The 23,721-nt window shown below is 38.4% G+C and overlaps 1 protein-coding gene across 1 annotated transcript in view; it reads left to right on the top strand.

Moving 5' to 3' along the window:
- LOC149260990 (uncharacterized) overlaps positions 1–23,721 on the top strand; it is a 379,306-nt gene that overhangs the window by 311,833 nt on the left and 43,752 nt on the right. Inside the window, exon 18 of the mRNA XM_089367025.1 lies at positions 14,497–14,670. Coding sequence (XP_089223151.1) covers positions 14,497–14,670 — 174 coding nt within the window. The remainder of the gene's footprint in view (positions 1–14,496; positions 14,671–23,721) is intronic.

The raw sequence follows: 23,721 nt of genomic DNA, 5'->3' as shown, positions 1-23,721 counted from the left end.
GCTGCTCCAACCTCTGCATTGGCACCGTGTCACCTCCTCTAGGAGCTACGTCACCCTCCCAGTGAGCCTCCCTTGCTCAGAAGTCAATATGTGTAACTGTCGCTCTCTCTGCCCCATAGAAAACCCCAGTGCTGCCTCTAGGGAACTACATTAGCCTCTCTAGCTTCTGCATTAGCTCCTCTAGCTTCTGCGTCAGCCCCACTAGCTTTTGTGTCACCCTCTCTGGAGTTGTGTTGTCTCTCCTGCTGCTGCTCTGCGTCTCTGCTATGTATCCTCAGCCTTGGATTGAAGTCCCTTTGCCGAACTGCCCCTCTCACTGCAACTTAGATCACATAGCTCGACTTTTTTAGCAAACCACGCCCCAGAAAAATCGAACTCTTTGATCTCTTGGTGTATCTCTAACTGACCCTCAAACCTCCTCTTATACTTTTCATGTTGATAACTCAACGGTTGTGATCTAATCTCTAATCAACGACTAAGATTAAAACAGACTTGATCCTTGTCACTTAGAACCTTCTCACCCTTCTTTTTATTGATACACATTAACATTTTTATTTATCTAAGTTTAGACTTAGGAACCCATTAAAAATTAATTATTTTAATAACTCCTCATCCAGTGGGAATTTCTCTAAACGATTTCTGGGTTCTGGCGATATTATGTGTTCTAACCCCTCCACCAAATTTCGGAGTTAGAGCACATCCAATGCTACCCAAAATCAACACTCATCATATTGAAAGGGAATAATTAAGAGCATCAAAGAAGACCTCAAAACCCTAACTCATCTAAAGAAGGGTTCCACACTTGAAGCGTTCTTAGGAAACTAACACATTCTACAATCATTATCACGAGGAAGGAAGAGCGAAGCACTTTTGGGTCTATTTTTATGGGCTATATTCTCCACACGTGCGAAGTATTAAGACATCCTTTTGCAGCAGCAAGTATCGAATTGCTTGCACCATCAATGATCAAGTTTTGTGCCAAGAAAGGTCTCATGTGCAAGCCAAAATAACAAGAAAAAGAAGTTGAGTCAAGTAAAGTAGAAAAGAGGTATATTTTAACATCTTCTAGCCACACATGTGAACTAAGGTTATTGTAGAAAATGATGAAATTGCATAACTGCTACAACAATCTGAAATTCTAAAGAAGGGTTGAAATTTGAGGTTGTGAAACAAGTTTAACTAACATTGCCTTGAAGGAAGAAAAGCAGGAAAAGGCGTTGTCATCATCATTAAGGAATCAATGTGATCTCCCTTTGATCCAAGGATCACTTTTGAAGAAAGACATCTTCACCAAGAATGCATCTTATATTATCTACATCATCATCAAAATCAACAAAGCATCAAGTTGAAGACTTCATCATCTAGGAGTATCTTCACTAGACAAGTAAGTATTTTTATATCTATATTTGAATATGTCAAAATGACTTCATATTGCAAGGAGAGAAACAAATTGGTTGGGTCGTCAAACTTTCTTGAATGGAAGAAGAGGATAGATTTGATCCTCATAGAAAATGAAGTCATTGGTCATGTTAAGGGTTTAATTGTTGAACTGCTGAAAGAAGAAGCTCAAGCTCTACAAGATGAAGTTATCAAAAGAAGAAAGAATAGTCTCATACTTTATGAGGGTGTCAAAAATAGAGACCAACTCCAAGAGTTGGGAGAAATAATCTCTGACAAGAAAATGACTACCATAGTGCTCAATGCACTGCTAGAGGAATGGGGCAACTTCGCATTGAGCATCTATGGGAAGAAGGAGGCTACTCCATTAAATGACCTATGGTCATTGTGAAAAATCAATGAAACAAGGCTGCATACAAAAATCGATGTAGGATCAAGCGAGCAAGCTCAAGCATTTGCTGCCATGGCTAGAAGAAAAGGGAAGTTTGGGAAGCTTGGTCCTCAGAAAAAAGAAGAAGAACATGTCGAAGGTTCAATGCTATCGTTGTCATGAATATGGGCACTACAAGAGAGATTGTCCAAATCTCAAAAGGGACAACTACAAAAGAGTGGAAGGGAAGAAGCCCATATCATTGAAGAAGTGGAAGAAGTTGAAAAGAAGAAATTCAAGGAGGAGGAAGTAAAAAATCTCTACTATGATTGAGATAGTTTTCCTCACTTAGTTCTTTTCAGGTTTTTGTTTTAAGTTTTCTGTTTTAAAGCATAACTATCATGGTAGGAATCATTAGAAGCATGATAGGATGCATCATGTTAGGAGATGGCATCATAGAAGCATACGATTGAAAGCAAGAGTTCATGACATCATCATAAAGAAGCATGAAAAATAGTTGAAATAGAAGTCTATGGCTGTCACCTATAGAAGGATGTAGCTCTTGGTAACCTCATTAGAAGCATAAGTAGTACTTATGGGAAAAAGAAAGTCATCTAGTATAAAGCTCATTATACATCATTCAAAAGGAGCATTTGCAGGATGAGGATGATCAAGATCCTCCGTTGGAATCTTCATTGGAAGGTTCACCTTTTGGAAGAAGCAAGTGACTCGCTGGGAATTCCAACTTGTATGAGATTCATGGGATGATGGTATGATGTCAAAAGAAGTGAAGCAAGTCAAGGGATTGAGTCCTTTCAATCAAGGAAGTTGTCGAAGGAAGTCTAAATGACCAAAAGAAAGAGATGAGGTATGTATGCTCGTACTTGATAAAATAGAGTCATGTCATATGGTTGCAGATATCATGAATGAGTGCTCTACCTCAAGAGCATGATCAAAAGAAAGGATCTCCTCCTGTGAAAGGATGCATGAAGGCATGGTTCACACATTGACTAGATGAAATCAACATAATATGTCCTCATATGAAATATGAGGTGCTTGACAAAGTCGAAGGAACTATGATTGGAAGTTTTTGGGAGGAAATAGGTGAATAAAGAAAGGAAGAGATCATGAAAAATGCAACTATGGATAAGGCAATCAACATCCAAGGACTAGAAGATTTGACTATGATATCTCCATGGGAAAGATATGAAGATCCTGATAAAGTTTGAAAAAGAAAGAGACCCTTGACATTGTATATCTTTTTGGAGATGTGTCAATATATATGTAGGATGTTGATGCAAACAAGGAGATGTCATGATGAAAGACCATCACAAAGGTATTTTTGATTTAATGTTCATTTTCTATTTTTGAACAATATCTGGATGGGCTAATGCAGGGCTACCAAAGGAAGAGTGTTGATTTCCAGTAGCATCGGATGTGCTCTAGCCTCAAAATTTTGCAGGGAGGCTAGGACACATGCATTTCACAATACCCAGAAATCGTTTCAGGAAATTCCACCCAGAGGAGGTTTAATTAAAATTATTAATTATTTTTAATGGATGACTAAGTCTAAACTTAGGAAATTAAAATAATTGAAGTGTATTAATTAAACTGGGTGCGAATCTTCTAGAAAAAGACGAAGAACAAGTCAAGATAATTTGAGCCATTAATTAGAATGATAGAATCTAATCTGGGTCATTGATTGATCAAAGAGAAGATTATAAGAAGAGGCTTGATGGGCATTTGGAAAACACATAGAGAGAGATCAAGAGATCGATTTCTCAAGAGCGCAGCGCAGCAGTTGTAGGAGAATTTATCAAGGAGATTTCTTGCAGTGAGGGGCAGGGATAGTTTTTTGGTTGGAGAGTTTCCTGATCCGGGGATACATTGCAGAGGAGGCAGAGAGAGATCCAGAAGGGGCAGCGTAGAGCCACGTTGAGGCAATGCAGAGGCCTTGAGGAGATCTGTGGATTTGCTGAGGAGTAGATCAGATCCAGCGTCATTATTTGGGGTGTGAGACCAAAGGGCCAGAGGATAGAGCATCCAGTGAGCAGATCAATTAGCCAGAAAGAGTGACGCAGTCCCCAAAAGTTGTGACGCAGGGCAGCGTAGAGGCTACGCAGAGGCAGCTTGGGGCTAGCCATTCAGTGGCTGGATCAAGGTCGAATCTCCAGTGATAGTGTGAGGTATTTCTCACTAATTCTCTGCCAGTTAGATTCTCTATATCGAATAGCCAGTAAGGCATCCAAAGATTGTATTCAGAAACTACTGCATAATAATTAAAATCCTCAGCTGTTGCACCAGTTTTCCCGCATTCGGTTTTTCCGAGGACATTTTCCAAAAGCAACGGTGTCAATTGTGTGTGTGATATTTCCTTCTTGCTCAGTACTTGTTCCCGCAGTATTTTTTATGTTGTGAAGGCTGCAGTAGATTTATTTTGATGTTTACTATGTAACACTATAAATAACTTGATTCAAAAATTAACGAGTAGAAGAAATCTAATCAGTTGTTGCAGTAGGTAATCAGTGAGCCGAATTTTCACATGGTATCAGAGAACAGGTGACGCAAGAGAGCAGAGCCAGAAGAGTCCAGCATTGAGATGAAGAGGGAGGTTGAATAGCTGCGTAGGCAGCAGATCGAATCCCCACAAGGATTGCACAGTCTAGTGCCAGGAGGGCAAGATTCTCAAGAAAAAATCTCTTTCTGAGTGAGTTGACAAAGAGAGAGATTTTCTAGATCGAAATTTCGCACCGACAGAGGGAGCAATGCAGCAGCAGCGTCAGTAAAGAGGCAGTCTTCAGGTGGGACGTATTTTTTTTGCAGAGTGGTTGGGGCAGAAAAACGTCCAAGGCACACTGAGGGAATTTCTACCTCAGAGGACTTCCGGCCAAGAAGTCTAAATTTTCCAAGCAGAGTCGCAATAGTTGTGTGCGGGATTTCTCACTCCATAAGAGAGTGCGAATAGATGGGAAACAACTGCGCAAAGGAGAAGAGGGAGAAGTTTGACTTTTTTAGAAGAAATGGCAACAACAGGATTGAGAAATCAACATCAGTTGGACGGAGCCTCCAACTTTGTGATCTGGAAAGCTAGGATCTCCTGCGTTTTAGACAAACATGATCTCAAGATGTATGTCAATAGTGTGGTAGTTGTTTCCGCAGATGCAGATCCACTCAAGAAGTATAAGGTTGATATGGCGAAAACTAAGAAGATCATTCTCAATGGAGTTCGAGATCATGTAGTGTCCCATATAGCCGGCAAGGACATTACACGACAGATGTGGAAAGCCTTAGCCACGCTATACGAAGGATCTTTTGAGCAAGGAAAGATGTACTTAGAAGAGAAGTTGAGATGCATGAGGATGCAGAAAGGGGAGCGAATAGACCCCTTCCTTAAGAGGCTTCAGGAAGTCCGAGATCAGTTGGCTTCAGTAAGGTTAGGGCCCCAACCTACAGAGTTTGTTCGATTAGCAAGTGTTTGTCCAGAGCATTCTGGGCAGAGAACACTTACCAGATTGGGAATGTGTATGGGTTGATATGCAACAAGAGGAGATGAGGCGTGACCTGGTGAAGGCCACAATCAGTGGCAGTAGCAACAGTGGGACGAAGGTCGTGAAGGAAGAGGAGGACGTGGCCCTTGCATCAAAGGGGCAACATGAGCAACGCAAGAGGAAGAAGGACATTTCAAAGATCAAGTGCTTCAGGTGTGGCGAGATGGGCCACTACAACACTCAATGTCCTCTCAGAAAGAGGGACAAGGAGGAGAAGCAAGGTCAGCAAGCTGCATCCATTAATGTTGACAAGCTTTCCTTTAGGCTAGAAGAAGAGTTTGCTATGATTTCCGAGATGCCTTTAGGGGTGAGGTGGGGTGATCTAGAGTTGTAGCTTCAGAGAGCTACAGGATGGGCAGGATACTTGAGGAGTCCACCTTTTGGATCAAGACCTTGCTACGGGAGCCCATAGTCAGCAGTCGCAGGATGGACAAGTGTCAGTTGGTGTAGTCATGTGTCAGAGTGACTGATGCAGTGGTTAGTAGCGATCATATTCTGAACAACATAGAGATAGAGTTGGCAGCAGTGCAGTTGGCACAGACCAGAGTCAACAGCAACGTAGAGGCTTCAATGACAGTGCAGAGGCTAGTAGCAGTTAGAACTTGGACGACAGATGCATCATACTAAACACAGTTAGTTCAATATTTTGCATGTTTTTTCGTTGCAGATGTTGCAGTGGAAGCAACAACAGAGTTGCAGTGCAGATGCATTAGTTGACAGCTGTTTAACAGAGTCAGTGGCAGAACAGATGCAACGCAAATCAGAGTCGCATAGTAGTTGGTGGGCAGCAAAAATAGACATCAACAGCGCAACAGGAGGTGCTGCAAAATCAAAGTGATGCTTCAGTGGGTTGCATCTCTAGAGCACATTCCTCGCCAAAAGTGAGTGTTGATTTCTGGTAGCATTGGATGTGCTCTAGCCTCAAGATTTTGCCCGAAGGCTAGGACACATACACATTCTACAATACCCAAAATCGTTTTAGGGAATTCCACCCGGAGGAGGTTTAATTAAAATTATTAATTATTTTTCATGGATGCATAAGTCTAAACTTCGAAAATTAAAATTATTAAAGTGTATTAATTAAACTGGGTGTGAATCTTCTAGAAAACAAGGAGGATCAAGTCAAGATGATATGAACCATTGATTAGAATCTAATCTAGGCTGTTGATTGATCAACGAGAAGATTATAAGAAGAGGCTTGATGAGCACTTGGAAAACACATAGAGAGAGATCAAGAGATTGATTTCTCAAGAGAGTAGCACAGCAGTTGCAGGAGAAGTCATCGAGGAGATTTCTTGCAGCGAGGGGCAAGGATAGTTCTCCGGTTAGAGAGTTTCCTGATTCGGGGATACATTGCAGAGGAGGCAGAGAGAGATCCAGAAGGGGAAGCGTAGAGCCACACTGGGCATCATAAAACCACACTGAGGCCTTGAGGAGATTCGTGGATTTGCTGAGGAGCAGATCAGATCCAGTGTCAGGATCCGGGGTGTGACACCGAAGGGCCAGAGGAAAGAGCATCCAGCCAGCGGATCGACCAGCCAGAAAGAGTGACGCAATCCCCATAAGTTGTGACGCAGAGCAACGCAGTGACTGCGCAAAGGCAGCTTGGGGCTAGCCATTCAGTAGCTGGATCAAGGTCGAATCTCCAGTGATAGTGTGAGGTATTTCTCATTAATTCTCTGCCAATCAGATTCTCTGTATCAGATAGCCAATAAGGCATTCAAAGATTGTATTCAAAGACTACTGCATAATAATTAAAATTTAAAACCCTCAGCTATTGCACCGGTTTTCCCACATTGGGTTTTTCCGAAGACATTGTCCAAAAACAATGGTGTCAATTGTGTGTGTGCTATTTCCTTCTCGCTCAGTACTTGTTTCCATAGTATTTTTTATGTTGTGAAGGTTGCAATACATTTATTTCGATGTTTACTGTGTAACATTGTAAATAACTTGATTCATAAATTAAGAAGTAGAAGAAATCTGATCAGTTGTTGCAGTAGGGAGTTGGTTAGCTGAATTTTCACAAAGAGTTATAGATGTCATCTGCAACTGACACTCATGTGGTAGGATAAAAGATCCTGAAGGAAACATGATGCGAAGAAGGAAGCAAGGTATGAAAGCAAGGCCAGATATGGACTAATGGATCACTTTCCAATGAAAGAAAGGATGACATGACTGGCATCATTCATGATTGAAAGTCATGGATGGTCGATGCCCTACGAAGAAGACCCAAAGAAGTTCACGACATCGAAAGGAGGAGTTCTTCAAGTAGATGGTTGTCCCATGATCTCCAACAAAGAGCTGCTGGAAGCAAGTCCCTGGTCAAGAGGGAGCTTGGTCAAGTCCCTGATTAAGAGGGATATTGGGTACATTCGTTTTTTATAGGAATGGGTACATTCCTTGAGGAAAGGATGACATGACTGGCATCATTCATGATTGAAAGTCATGGATGGTCGATGCCCTATGAAGAAGACCCAAAGAAGTTCATGACATCGAAAGGAGGAGTTCTTCAAGTAGATGGTTGCCCCATGATCTCCAACAAAGAGCTGCTAGAAGCAAGTCCCTGGTCAAGAGGGAGCTTGGTCAAGTCCCTGATTAAGAGGGAGATTGGGTACATTCGTTTTTTATAGGAATGGGTACATTCCTTGATTGAAATGGGCATATCCTTCCTAATTGAGAGGAAGAGATAGACACATCAGTCTTGTCTTCACCTAGGAAGATAGAATGGAGGATTGGGTAAGCATCTAGCATTTAATACTCTTTGAGGATGTGGTAGGGCATCCAAGATAAGAGTAGTTGTAGAGGACCAATATTCTTTGAGGACTAGGAATCCAAGATAAGAATAGTCTGGGTGGAACATACTCTAAGAGAACCCGGGTGGGGTATGTTTCAAGAGAGACAATGATGAGGGTCTCTATAAATCATTAGTCTCGCCATCATTGTGCTCTATTCATGTGGAGAGATAGAGTTGTTAGTCAAGGCCTTTCTATGTGACAATGTTGGATGATATGATGCTATATAGATGGGTTACCAATCCGACTCCTCTTATGAGAATTCTTCAGATAGAGAATGTCCAAGTACCTTGTATGGATTATGAATACCTCCCTAGTTGAGAGGGAGTGTTGAAATATGTAACTAGGTTCGGTCTTCATAATGGCATGCGTAATTGTTATCTTATGTATTTAATGAAAAGAGAAAGAATAAATTTATTATTTGTATTCTTGAGGCATGGGTTTCATGCTCAAGGGAAATTTATTTTTAGGTCAAGCACCCATTGAGTGCTTCTAGGTTTGTCATAAAGTCAATTGAGTCATTGTCATGTATTGAAGACCCATTTGGGCGTGTTACATATTGTAAAGAAAAATTTACTGAGTCAAAATAGAGTCAAAAGACCCTCAAAGACCTCGTCATGACACAAAGATCAAGGCGGCCTACATGAAGGAACAAGTCGGCCTCAAGATAGCAAATCGTACCCCTCACAAGCCTATAAATAAGAAGGAATTTGACCTCATTTGCACACCCACTCAAGCAAGTTTAATCTCCTCAAGATAGAAGTTGGAAAAGGATGATGAAGAAGAAGAAAATCAAGATCAAAGTTTTTTGGGCCTCTCTCTCTCTCCTTCATTAGGGTTTCTATAGTTTTTCGGCTAGACGAAATTTTGAAGCTGCAAGGTCAAAGTTGTGAAGCTTCCTCTAAATCGAAGTTGTGAAGTTGTTAGGTCAAAACTGTTGAAGCTACATCAAGGTCAAAGTTGTGAAGTTGCTAGGTCGAAGTTGCTGGAAGGTTGAAGTTTGTTGCTGAAAGTTGTGTAAGGAAATTTCATCAAGAAGGAAGGATGACTTGGTCTTGGAGGGTCTTGGTCAAGGTCATAGGTCTTGCTATTTGTCAATTGAAGTTCTATAAGAAGAGAAGAATTTTGGTGGGGTTTCCTCTCAGTGGAGAGGTTTTGGCCTTGGTTGATCGCCTATATCTTGTGCCCTATTGTCTCATTATTCTTTATGGTTTGGTAGTTGTTTGATGATATATAACACTAATAATAAGAAGAAAAGAAGAAGTTAATCAAGAATAGTAAAAGTACATCACAAGCAGTTATCAAAGTAAGAGAAATCACCTACACTTGTTGTCCCTTAGATTTCTCAACAGACTTATCACATATACAATGATTAACTACAACATTATGACATTATATTTGACATTGTTGCATAGAGTTGATATACATTATTGGGTATATCACAAGTCCTTCCTTATCAAATGCTTTATCCTCGAAACCATTAGTAGTGAATGATGTTGTTTGAGGAATGCTTCATCTTCCCAAGATGCCTCATCTTTTGATTATGTTTCTTCCATTTTAGAAAATTCTCCATGATTGGTTGGGTGAAGCTTCTTATTTTTGGTTTTGTTGCTATCTAAACTAACGTCAAAGTGGAAAATGGTAAATCTCAATTTCATCTTAGAATAATAAAGGGGAGTTGTATCACTTTCATCTCAATACAACTTCCTCTTTACTTTTGGGCAGTTCTCAAAAGGTTAAGGAAGGTATCCATTCAATATAATATTAATTATTAAGATAACCTAAGTAAATCTCAACAACAAACTAATTAAATCCCTCAAAAGACATAACGAGTAAAATGTAAAAGATTGCCAAATGTTTTAAGATAAATCTTTAGAAGGTAGAAGCACAAACCACTACAATCGACTTAGCTATTTAAAGAAATTAGAAGTATGTGGATTGCACTTCAAATATTATTTTATTATGTATGCAAGAGAAGATTTCATATTTGCAAGTAAGTGGTAATGAAAAGACCTTGAAGAAGTAAATTAATGTCAATTTTAGTGAATGTATCATGCAATATATCCAAATTATCTTTGAAAGAAAATCTTCAAATTAAATATAACCAAAAGAGATGCAATCTTAGTATTAGAGCACAAATTGGCCTTAAGTAATGTGACATTAAGAGAAATCCAATACGTGCTTAAGCAAGAAGAAGTTCAAGGTGTAACTTGGCTTGTCTTAGATTACCAAATCTATTTTGCATAATTAATCATGCAATTCTTGAATTTGTGATTAGAGATAAATCAACCCAAGAAAGTAGATGAACACTTCAATCCAAGACATCTCGGGTTAGACCATCGACTTGGTTTCAAGCTATTGAAGAAGGAGGTGATGCAAGCCTGCAACAAATTAACTAAAGTGAAATATAATGGACTGGAATCAAGAGACAAATCCAAGTTATGGTTTTGCAAGCATTGTTTTGGATTTATTTTACCAAATATTTCTTTCAATAGAAAGGAAATGCAAGTGATAAAAACTTAGGAAAATCTCACAACTAGAAATTAGAAATTAAACCTTAAAAGAAAACCTCTAGATTATGAAGTATGTTTTATAAAGTCTATTTGAGAGAAAGGAAAATATTCTTTAGTTAAGTAGCATAGATAAGATAATATAAAAGATTTTTTTTAACGTCCAACAAATTATCACAATAAGAGATTTATGGAACTCCAAGTTCATTAAATGTAAGTGCTAGATTTGCAAGTTATTGCATCATATTTAGGCGCTTATTGAAGGTAAGACAAGCTTTGGGTGCTATGGTGATGAGTGATGCATGGGATGACATGAGAATTGATAGAGATCATGCTAATGTAGTGAAGAACACTATCCTTGATAGTCACTTTTGGTCACAAGTTAGATATGTTTTGCAATTCACCACACGAATTTATAACATGTGATCAAGTTTGCAGAGTCAGATTGGCCAGTGGGAGGTGTATAAGCATATGCATAGCATGTTGGGGAAGACTATGTAAAGATATTGTTGATCCTATAGATATCAACTTGTATAATCATGTTCGTACAGAGGTAGAAAAGTGATGGAAAATGTTAAACATTCCACTTCATGCCTTAGGATATCTTCTCACACCTAAGTACTATCGTGTATCAGACATTTCATCACAAGCACCTAATGGGGGGGCCAAGAGAAAACTATACAAGATGTAGAGGGTTTGACTAGTTATATGAAAGCATTAGAGAAATTAATCCCTGATGAGGAGGAGTGTAACACTATACCAACACAATTGAACAACTACATCCTTTGCACTAGTGTCTTTGGGATCAACCATGCAATGAGAGATCCAGGGAATTTGTCTTTTGTCGAGCAATGGAACATGCATGGTGGTGCTACTCCACAGCTACAATATTTTCCAATACGGATGCTCTCACAAGTGGTGAACACTTCTTTCGCGAAGAGATGTTGGAGCACTTATAGTTTCATCCGTAGTGTCAAAATAAATAGGTTGAATGTAAATTGGGCAGAGAGCTTGGTTTATGTTCATTAACTTGTGATTGTTGTCCCAATATTGTGAGGTAAAGACAAAAAAAACTTGATGGTTTGGGACAAAAATGTAGAGGAGCATAATTTGGAGGATGGAGTGTTGTATTAGAGTAATTCGAGGATGCTCTTATCTAGGATGATGATGATCTCGTTGAGATGCCATCCCCATCAAGTGCCATGGTCTCCATGTCCAAGACTTTAGCAGCAACAATAGGGGCTTCATATTCAACTCCACAACCACCATCTACTTCATTACCACCATGTGGAGCCCTATAATATTCCTAACGGAAATATATAATGATGAACAAAGAAAACATAGCAAAAACACACATGGAATTTGCACACAGATCAGACATCATGAATTGAGCCAAAAATTGCGCTGCTCTGAGCCATTTTATAAATTATTATAAAATCATGGGGTTACAATTTGGTGTTTGGAAAGTGTGCACTTGAGCTTGCACAAGGCAAGCTAGCAAAGCCCAAGTGATGAAAGCAAGGTTGATCTCTCTATGGCTCTACGCTGATCTCCCCAGGAAACTGAACTACTGGCTGCTAGCGCCTCCTCTGTTGCTCAGAAAAATCCGGGAAATTAACCCCGGACTCTCCTCCAATAACCCACAAAAGCCCATGAAAGAATTAGCCAAACTTTGACCTCGGAATTTCGGCCCAATTTCCCCTAACTCCTCCAGTTGTCGTGTATTTCAACCCACCTATAAGTGATGTCATTGAATGCCCCCCAAAATGGTTGAAATATTAAGCAAAACTCTTCTCAAAACTCTTGCATGAATCTCAGCCCCAAATACCTCTTCTCCTTGTGTCCCACGTGTGGCTCGAAAAAGAGTTGCACAGTCATTGTTGAACCCACTCTATAATGCTCCTGGGCTGGCACTCGAATTCCACCGAAGCAAGGTTGAGATTCTCTCTTGAAAATCTCTTGTGCTCAACAACACATGCAGACTTGGCCTCCAGCTCAAGCGTGCTAGTCAAGGTGAATGCTCAAATGATTAAAGATGCCCAAAATGAGTCCCTCCTATTTTCTCATTGTGCATATCAATTTCCCATGTGGGGCCTAGCCATCGAACCTCTCATCCTTTCCCTTCAAGGAATGTGTATTTCCAAGTGGGGTATATTTCCTCCTTGGAGTGGTCCCCACCATCCACTAACTATTTGATATTCCCTTTTTCTCCTAAGTTGGGCCTTTCCTTAGCTCCAAAAACTCAAGTGGGGTCCCGCAACCCACTTTTCCCAAGTTTAAGTGCAAAATATGACAAAATTGGCCAGATCGATATTTCCCCTTAGCAATATTGCTAAGTGGGAATGTCACAAGCCCCATGCAGCGGTCGTGGTAGTGTGAGAAGAGAACTAGATAAGCCATTTCAATGTTTTAACAATCTACTTTCTATTATATGCTTGAAAATTTGATTTTTATTTGTAATTGTTAGAATCTAAATGGTTGCTCAAATAATTTATCATTAACATAATATGGATGTCATTTCTATCTTGATTTAGGTACAAATATGCATGTTTTCATATATTCTGTAACTGGTTTAGTATTTTGGATTTTTTTTTTAATATATATATATATATTAGATGTTTCACGTCCGAGGATTTTTGAAAAATAATGATTTGCTTCTCAAAAACGCTCCTGCTTCATGCAACATTGATGATAAATATAAAGATTAGCAAGCAAGGCATGCTAGAATTATAGACATAAGGCAATTGAGGGGAGAGAGAAGGAAGCTCTTCAATTGAGTCATTAATTGAAGTGATGAAAGGACGTATTAGGTCCCAAATCTGAAAATGTGTGCTTTGCTTTTCATTTTCATGTGTGTTTCCTTTTATTAAGCACATAATAAGACCATTGGAGTTCAAGGACAGTTACAAGCTGATAGAAGCGCATGACATTAGGAGATTCCATGCTAACATAGTTGCATAGATTAGAAAGGAAACACTATAACATGAATGCCTTCACTTGTTTTAGATTTAGAGCATAAGATAAGGTATGCTAATGTGTTATTTAACATCAAAGGTTGAATGTCCACTTAAGGAAGTTGTTAAAGCATGTTGAAAATAGGAAGAAATCCCAATAAAATAGCTTCAGCCTTCCATCCATTTAATGGTATATTTGGGAGCTACATTGGCTATAATATTTGAAGGTTTGAAGGAAAACTCTTTTCATAATGAAATGCCACTGGCCTATCATATAAAGAAAACTCTTTGCATAATGAAATGCCACTGGCCTATTATACATCTCTGAAGGAAAACTCTTTGCATGATAAAATGCCCAGAGACATTATGTACATTCAAAGGCAAAAGGAACAAAGCATTCCACATGAAGGATCTTAGAACATGACATGTGGAAAAAAAGGAGGGGATGCGAGTGGAGGGTTAAAGCAGGAACACCTTGGCTCAAAGTAATGCTACGCAGCACTAGAAATGCTTGAATGGATGCAGAAGGTCACTCAAAAAGAAATATTTAAGGAGGCGGTCCTACTCAAAAAGGGGTTGAAAGCATGTTAAAGGGGGTTTATGGGGTATTTGGGTTATATTTGGCATTTGCGCATTTTCCTCGGATTGGCTGTCTATGGATCAATGTTGTTTAACTTCATTTCTCTTTAGCTAGTGTCATTTACAAGTTTGCTATATCGTTCTGCACGGTCTCAAGATTCTAGCAACAAATATCGTACTTCTCTAAATCTTGGGAATTTGTCTGTCATGTATATAGAGAGAAATGCATTCTTATGGCATGGCTATGTTGTTTTTGACATTTGTTGTTCAATATCATGATATATTTAAAAAAGAAAATGTTACCAAAATGGATGATATAAATTATCATTCATGCTACTTTTGCAGAGACTCTCTCATTCAATGAACATGATGGGAAGTCATGTCTATAAAGAGGACTTGGTATTGATTGCTAACTGCATGTCCTTCTCTGGCATCATTACGGGGTTCAGTGCTGCTGGCTATAGAGAGCTACTTCATACTGTGGGGATCTCTGCCCCATTCACACAAGGTGCACTGGAGGTGTGGACTTGATAAAGCTAGTTAATTTTGGATTTGATGTTTTCCTTTGTGTTTTTCATTTATTCATTATGTAAAAATGCCTATACTGTTAGTTTTCATGAGAATCAGTAGTGGAACTGCGTAGAATGCTTTGACGTGTTTTTCCTTCTGTAGTGAACGTTGTTATTTGAGAATTCATAACGTTGAAGCTTATTATTGTATTTAAATGACATTGCAGATGCCTCTGAAATGCTTTGAAAGGGCAGCTGAAAGAGGTGAAGAAGAAAGAATTTCTAGCACACTAGCTTCATGTTCCTGGGGTCGACATCCTTCTGTAGGCACTGGTGGCAATTTTGAATTTTTATGGAACTATACAGTGGTAAGTTTATTTTGTTTTACAACATACTCTGAAGCGTTACGAACAGAAGGAATAGATACTGCATTTTAGTTTGAAATGAAAGGTTCCTGTCAAATGAGAAAGGTTCCATGATGAATCTGAAATTGTAAGTACCACTTTCAAGTCAAGTCTCAGGTTGTGAATTGCATTAGTTGTTATCAAAAGGATTATTACGAACAACGAGAGTAGATATTGCAGTTTAGTTTGAAATGAGAGGTTCGTGTCAAATGAAAAAGGTTCCACGATTAATATTAATATTCTTAATCCACGATTAATATTAATATTCTTAATACCGCTTTCAAGTGGAATAACAGGTTGTGAATTGCATTAGTCATATGAAATTCATTATCGTGCTTTCATGTAATCTCAGATTCATTATAGCCCTTTGACCAGTTCAATTTATCATAGTCCTTCAAAAGGAACCTACTCTGGTCGGTTAAGGCTGTTGTCACCAAAGCAATTGCACAAGAGATGATAACTTTGGATAACGCAACTTCCAATCAAGCACAACGTATTTGCATGGCAATACGTTGGATGACAATACCTGTGACGTTTGTTAAATGAAGTAACTGGCAAACAAGCACAACGTATTTCTGCTAATAGAAACTAGTATCCTTCATTTGGATGGCAATAAAAGTTCAGTAATATACTGGAGAAGTATCTCTTCAACTAAATTTGTCGTCAGTATCGTTTGGTAGTTTGCCAATAAGGTGCTTAAGTGTGTGGAGATTCCACATGTTATGGCATCCTAGGTATCACGCATTAATTTGCATGCAAATTGCGCCTTCAACCTTTGCTATGTTAGTAAGCAAGAAATGAAAGTGATTTCGTAGTTTGTGAGCATACATCACAAAACTCTTCGCAAATTAAATTTGGAAAGTACTTTACCCGTTTGCAGCCTTTTAAAGATTTTCTCAAAACACACAAAGACAATTTGGCCTTCGAAGATTTTCTCATGACATAGAAGAGACAATTTTTTGGCTATGAAAACCTGACCAGGTTATGAAGGGCTGCTTCAGAGGAATTGTCTTCTGTTATACCCGATGCTCCATGTAAAAATAAGATAAAGTACAAATATGTTTTATACTGAATTTAATGGAATGTTAGATAAATGCATGTAGTTCTTGTTCCTCTTCAACGATGAAGATGCCCATTTATCTAGGAAAATATTCCTTGTCGTTGAGGTTGTTATTATTCTCCTGACTTGTTGTATTCTGCTAGTACTATGGCATATGACATGCCATCCCTATAAAATATTGTGTTCTTTGGAGCATAATTAGAATCACATTTCTCTTATTCCCTAATAGGATATCATGGCTTGAAAACTGGTTTTTAAAGCTTTAACAGTCATGAGTTAACAAACATAATTCAAAGTGCACTTGAGAAGTGCAAAAGAGCAAAAAAGTAGGAAATGAGAATCAAATTGTTTTCTGTAAATGCTTGGTTTGATGAAGAATGCAAAATGGCAAGGAGAACCTTGAAAATGGCAGGCAAGGAGAAGATCAATGTAAAGTTATATAAGCAGATACTAAAAAGGAAAAAAGATGAGTTCATGCAAACAAGGCGAGAAGAGTTAATATATCTAGGCAAGAATAACCCAAAGCTTTTCTAGCAGGAAATTCAACCAAGGAAGAAGCAAATTGAAAATAATATTACAACCAATCAATGGTTTGAATATCCAAGACAACTCTATGAGAAAGAATCATAGGTTGAGCCTCCCCTTCGGATCAACACAACTACAAAGCTATTCACGTTACGGGAAGTGGAGATTGGAATTAAGAAGCTGAAAACAGGAAAGGCAAAGGACTTGGTTGAACTTCAAGCAGAGTATCTAAAATGGAGAATGAACACTCTTGCACCACATCTCATGGAAATATTCAACAACATCATTCAGTAAGGATTCCCAAGAAACTGGACAACTAGCCTAGCAATACCCCTTTTTAAAAGTGGAGGTATTAATAATCCTTCCAATTTTAGAACCATTATGATTAATCCTTTTTTTGCAAAGCTTTTTGGCAACATGGTAGAAAATAGAATCAGTAAGTGGGCATAAGTAAAAGAAAAGAGGGCAAAAGGACGAGCGGGTTTTAGGCCAAAGCATTCTACAGTGGATCATGGTATCACACTGAGACACATTATTGAAAAGGTTTGGCGGGACAAAGAAGAAGTACTCTGCTGCTTTTTTGACTTCAAAAAGGCATTTGACATAGTCCCTAGAGATAAGTTGTGGCGTAGAATGGAAGAACTTGAAATTCCTTTGCATTATAGAGCCACTATCCATAGACTTTATGAAGAGGTGAAAGTCAAAATTAGAACCTTAGCAAGTATTTCAGAAAGATTTAGAAGTGACATTGGAGTCAAGCAAGGTTTCCCTCTATCCCCTACTCTTTTGGTTTATATATTGGTAAACTAGAAGAGTGGCTAAATCTGTAAGGTGGAGATGGTGTTCGGTTGGGGGAGTATGTGATAAAGCTTCTTTTATATGTTGATGATCTTGTATTGATTGCTAAATCGGCCCATGGATTGCAGATGCACTTATATGCCCTTGAGCATTTTTGTATAGAAGTGGGGATGCAAGTCAATACTAGCAAGACCAAAATAATGATTTTTTCTAATAAAAAGGAGCAGAGGAAACATATGTTCTTCTTTGAAGACAACATTCTTGAAGAAGTAAATGGGTACAAGTACCTTGGGATTGATTTCAACAACAAACTTAATTGGGAAGAGAGCAACAAGAAGAAAGTTTTAAGAGGGTGGAAAGCATTATATGCTCTTCAAAACAGATGTAGAGAGGTAGAGTTATGGGATTGGAAAATGACTAAAATGTGTTTTGGACTCGTATTTTGTCCAGTGATGCTATATGAGTGTGAATTGTGGGCTAGCAGCACCCCTGTCTCAAAATGGAAACAAATTGAGAAAATCCAAGAATGTTTGATCATGAGCAAGTTCAAAATAAAAAGTTCAGTACCTTATGAGATAATGTGAGTGAAATAGGAGAAACTCCCATCGAAGCAATTGATATTGTGGAGCTTATAAGATATCTGGAAAGAATTGAGCAAATGGGAGTAGGTAGATGGCCTAATGTTATCTTCAGTGAAGGCAAGAGTGAAAGAAAGAAAAGATGAATGAGGCAAAACTACACATGGATGCAAAAATGGAATATCTACCTCAATGTTTGTCCCACAAATAGCAAGGAACTAAAGAATTTTGTTGTGGAAAAATTTCGTAAACGGGTATGGGGAAAAGAGTTGGGTAGAAAGAAGAAGTACTACATTAGAGAATTCAACCCCACCGACAAAAAGAGTACATTGGAGCTAGCATTCCATAGAGGGAAAAGGTTCTTATTGCTCAATTTAGAACCAACTCACATCAACTTCGGTGTGAAACGGGACGGTGGAAAAGGCCTAAAGAAGCTTGGAAGAATGGGTGTGTACATTTTGCACGTCTGGGGCAGTGGAATCGAAAAAACATTTCATTTTGAAATGTGATACGTTCAAAGACATCAGAGAAAGTTATGGGAATATGTTAGCATTGATTTCATGGCATTGTTTTTTCAGCAAGGTGATTGTTAGAAGGTTGGGCCAGCTCATCATCAATTTGAATAAGAAAAGGATTGGATTGTAAAAGGTGAAAAAACAGGGAACTAGTGTTCCCATAGACTATTTTTAGTCTCGTGAACGTTAAAATATCATTTCATTTCATATCATAGCTTCTCGGCTAGTGACACTAGCCATACGAATTATAATTGTGATTTGTAAGATCCAATGAATTCTTCATTCAAATATATCGTTATATCACTGGTATATTACATGTTTTTAGTAACTTGCATAACATTTAATTCTAAACACGAGGTTTTAGTCAATACTGGATATAATCATGGTAGAGAAAAGATTTCAGAGAAATTTCCCTATTTGACAAGTGAAAATATGTTTATATTATATTATCATAGAAAGCACAAAGATGAAATGAATTGACTTTTATGTGTGCACTTGAACGGGAGGTACACCTTTGTCCACCGAACTGTGAATGAATGTACATCGATGATGAGGTTATTTAAATACAGAGTAAACCCACTATTTAGGTGTGCCATGTCACACCTTCAAATATTAGCCAAATATTACATGTAATGTGTTATGTGAATAGGTCCTCATGAGCATTGATACAGTAATGGTACACACAAAGGTTTACACTTCGAGATTTTTCACTTAACTCTATTTTGTTACATGATTGTCGAGATCACGTGGAATTAGTCGTGTATTTATTAATATACTTAGAACAATTAGGAAATGTGTTCAATATATTATATATTATGATGGGTAGTTAAGATATAAAGCATGGGGTGGTAGGAGGGGGAGGGATTCTCATTAATCTCGAAGGAAACATCGAAGACAGATATGCTTGGGGCCTGGGTAGGAAGACCAACAATCAAGCTGAGGCTTATGGTATGTTTCTAGGACTATCCTTGGCTAAAAAAAATGGCATTGGGAAGATCCAAGTTTTAGGAGACTCAAGGTTGATCATAAAACATATGAAATACAATTCATCAGCAAAAAACATGAACCTAAATCAAATTATTCAGAGATCCCAAGGTATGATTCCCTTCTTTGATTTGGTGTCGTTCTTTCACATCCTAAGAGGGAATAACCAGGAAGTAGATAAGCAAGAAAATTTGGCTTGTCAGTTGAATGCAGAAAGAATTATTGTGAATGAGATACAGGAAACGATATGCATTCCCTAATCTTAGTCATGGGATCCAAATATTGCTCTAAGGTTGCCATTCTTGGCTCAACTACGAGTTTAGAAAGGCATAACAATTTGGAAATTTTAAGGATTGTAACGCATTATCTCTCCTTAACCGCCCCTCCTCTCCCATTTACCCCCTATTTAACCCCCTGCGCCCCTTCCTCCCCCTCCCCTAACTCTTGTCACCCTTCTCCTTCTCTTCCCGTTAGGCCTCCCATCCATTTTGTTCCCCCTCCTCTCCATTTAGTTATGACTCCCTTCTCCATTTCATTCCACATCCTGCTCCTTGGTCCTTATTGCATCGACCTTAACTCGGTCCACCCCATCCTCGTGCCTCATGGCATTGGTAGTCTTAGCTCCTTGCAGCAACATGGATGCGTCCATCACGATGGTACTACACTTGGGTTAGGGAGATCTCACAGCGTGAGAACCTAGCCCCACACGACATAGAATCTATTGCAATGGTCGGCAATCCAGCATAGGAGATGTTAAGTTAATGGGAGAGCATGAGAAACATTTAATCCCTCTGCTCCGAACTACTCAGGTCGCGCATGGGAGTAAGGCATTGGTTAGGATGAAGGACGAGGAGAATAGATGGGAAATTAAGGTGGAGCATTGGGATCTCAGCTTCATGAGTACCAATCTCCAGTACTGCATCAAAATCCAAACCTACACCTTCTATAAATGGAGTAACAGTTTGATATGTTGTCATGGATTATGGTTAATCTTTGCTAAGGTGGTCTTTGCAAAAGTCCGACGGCTGAAGCTGGGGTCACTGAGCATCTACTGTGGGTTATGGGTCAAAGCGTCAGCCTTCAGGGCTCTCTCTGGAGGCGTATGCAGTCGAGAGGGGAAGTTGTGTGTTGATTTGCAGAGTGCTGGTTGTTTGAGTGAGGTCAAGAATTGTGTGGGTACGCTGACTCGGGTGGGGGAGTTAGAGCAAAACTTTGCGAGCTCTGGGTTAAGTGTCGGAAACATCCCGGAGTTGGAGGTCTACGGCATATTGGAGACTAGGCTTTCTAGTGAAGATAATGAGTGTGCACAGTAATTCAACAGAGGAATTCTCTCTATCCAGTTCTTGGGGCTGTCGCTGGCCTAGGACAGAGGGGTCGAGGGAGGGAAAAATTCAAGGGGGCAGCAACAGGAATGTCTGTAAGGAGTGTGTGCAAGATCACTTGGAAATTCAGGAAGGTTTGGCAATTCTGCAGCGATGTATCCATTAGCAGCAAAAAGAGGCTCTGGCCATGCAAGAGCTGCAACTCGAAAAGGAGCGCATCTAGCAACTGGAGGATGAGGTGGATGCACTGAGACAACAAATTGAGCATTTGAAGCTCAAAATGGAGGAGAACAACCAGAGGAATGAAGAAGAATTCACTGGACTTGATCTTAACAGTCCAGCGCCAATGGAGGAGTAATCTGTTCTCTCATTCAATGTTTGAAAAATGTTTTTGTATGACAAACTATAAATGTAAATATTTTCTATTTATGTACTGTAGGATGTATAGCCACAGGCTACCAATAATGGTAAATTTTTGTAAGAAGCATGGGGAAAACTCCTAAGGAAGGGATGGGGAACAATTGATGTCTCAGATGCTCTTAGCAAGCTTGAAAATATGATGTAAAATCTCGTTTTTGCACTCGAACGGGCACGATTTATATATATAAATACACTACTCATTATGGTTAAAAAAAAGATATAAAGAAAATACATTAAAATACAAAATCATTTACTTCTATTTATAGAAATTGTTTCCAATCTTTAGAATTTTTATACTGTCTTTGTGCTAGTTTTTTTATCATGAGAGGTGATGAGGTGGCTAGGAAGTTTTGCTTGATGAAGTGTACCTTTCTTTAAATTGGTGGATTGTTTCGGAATATGCATCGAAAGAGGTTAAATGTGTTACTATCATTCTTTATTATTATGACAGAGACTTGTTCCCTATATGATTGAAGCAACAAGTGAGACAATGTTTTAATTGATATTAGATCATCTTTCAATATTGGAGTCAATTGCCTAGACAAGTCTCATGGTGGACGGATAGGTCTTAGAGTATCTTGCTTATGGCCAATAGTAAATGAGGTAATTTGTTGACTTTAGAGACTTGTTCCCTATATGAGTGAAGCAACATGCGAGGCAATCTTTTAATTGATATTGTATCATCTCCCAATATTGGAGGAATCAATTAGATAAACAAGTCTCGTGATGGACGAGTAGGTCTTGGAGTATCTTGCTTATGGCCAATAGTAAATGAGGTAATTTAGTGACTTCTAATGTCCAATTATATTTATATATTCTTCAAGGAAGAGCACAAGCAAAACCTTTACATTTTGTTTTCCTTCTCTAAGACGTAGGCACCAATTAATATTTTAGGTGCCATAAATACACGCTAGTAATGTTGATATGGTTTTCAAGTAGAAAGACACAACAATCCATTGGAATGATGCCATAACCCTCAGTGCCTACAAAGCACTGAAAAAATTATGACACAAATGTGATTGAATCATGTAAATTGCATGTTCACATTGATACATTTAAATTGAATAGGTGTGGAAGAGGTGATGTAGGACAAATGATATTTTGGTAGACCAGTTATTTTATACCTTGTTAAAATTGTGTGTAAACATGTGGTATTTCTTTACTTTGGACGTTATGTGAATATTTCTTGAGGCCATTTTCTCATCGCAGCTATTTTGTGTATCAGTGTGTAAACCCTAGTCTCTATTATAATAAAATATGAGATTATCCCTGTTCATTTTTTTGTTATTTTGCCGTATGCTAATGGTTACACTTTTAAATGGCAATGTTCTGTTAAAATAATGGAAATTTTTATGGAGTAAATTTTGTTCAGTTAGTTTCCTGCAAAATATTTTGTTTGGGACATTACAGAATAGAAATAACAAAAGATCCAAGAGGGAAAACAAACTAAAATATAAATTGGGATAACCCAAAAGACATAATATGTTCGCAATTACAAGTGTTGGCGAAATACTTATCCAATACAAGATTCTCTACTAAGAGAAGCTTTTGTGGTTAACCTAAGGGGAAAACCTCTAGTTATACAAGAAAGGGACTAAATCCCAAGTTACCTTTATGAGGTGATTAAGTACTTATCTAGCTATTATACCCTAAACACACTAGTTATCTATTTGAGGCCTTGTTTAAATAAGTGACATTGTACAAAATATCAAAAGACTAAGACAAAAACATTATTACAAAAATAAACACACCTTTCTCTTTGGAAAGATTTAACTCCAAAGCTTGAAGGTACTAGAGTAACTTAGCCATTTGACTTCCTCATTTCTTTAATGTTTCCTTGGATGCAATCACCGCTTTAATTGATAATAACTTGTGAACAAATTATCTTTGATGTATAGAATGAAATCATTTATTTTACTCTATTGATGATGCCCAACGGGTATTATGGGTCCAATTATGGCTCACCCAAGACAATATCAATAGTGATCAAAAATGGCATCCATGTAGATGTGTATGACTTGTCATGGAGGTGAAGAGAACATTTCCAGTGAACAAGATTCAACTTTGAAAGTTTCTTTGCAACTTCATCATGGTTGTAACTTGTTCTCAATAAGTCAGGCTTTCTAAACATCCTTTTCAACTAGTATAATATTGTTCCTTAGAGATTCAACATAGAGAGAAGGAGAGCTACCAAAGAGAATTAGGGAGATCTTGTTTGCCTATTGTAAGCCTTATTCATAATGAGACTCATTATCGAGAGTAAAATATTCTCAAAGATAAGCTCAATGTATTTGTTACTAACTTACCACCTACATGGAGGATTTTGACATCCGTATCATATCATTCCTCAAAATTTTAAATATAGCCTTGCATTTATTTCTCTACTATTTTCTTCCTTTTTCGTGCAAGAAGAAATCTCTCATACAAACATTCAAAACTTTTTTCAACACTTATG

Source organism: Pinus tabuliformis, chromosome 6, assembly GCF_031772625.1.
Source record: "Pinus tabuliformis cultivar Carrire ecotype Pingquan chromosome 6, CPIR1, whole genome shotgun sequence".
NCBI lineage: Eukaryota > Viridiplantae > Streptophyta > Pinopsida > Pinales > Pinaceae > Pinus > Pinus tabuliformis.
This window is presented reverse-complemented; position numbering and strand designations above follow the sequence as displayed.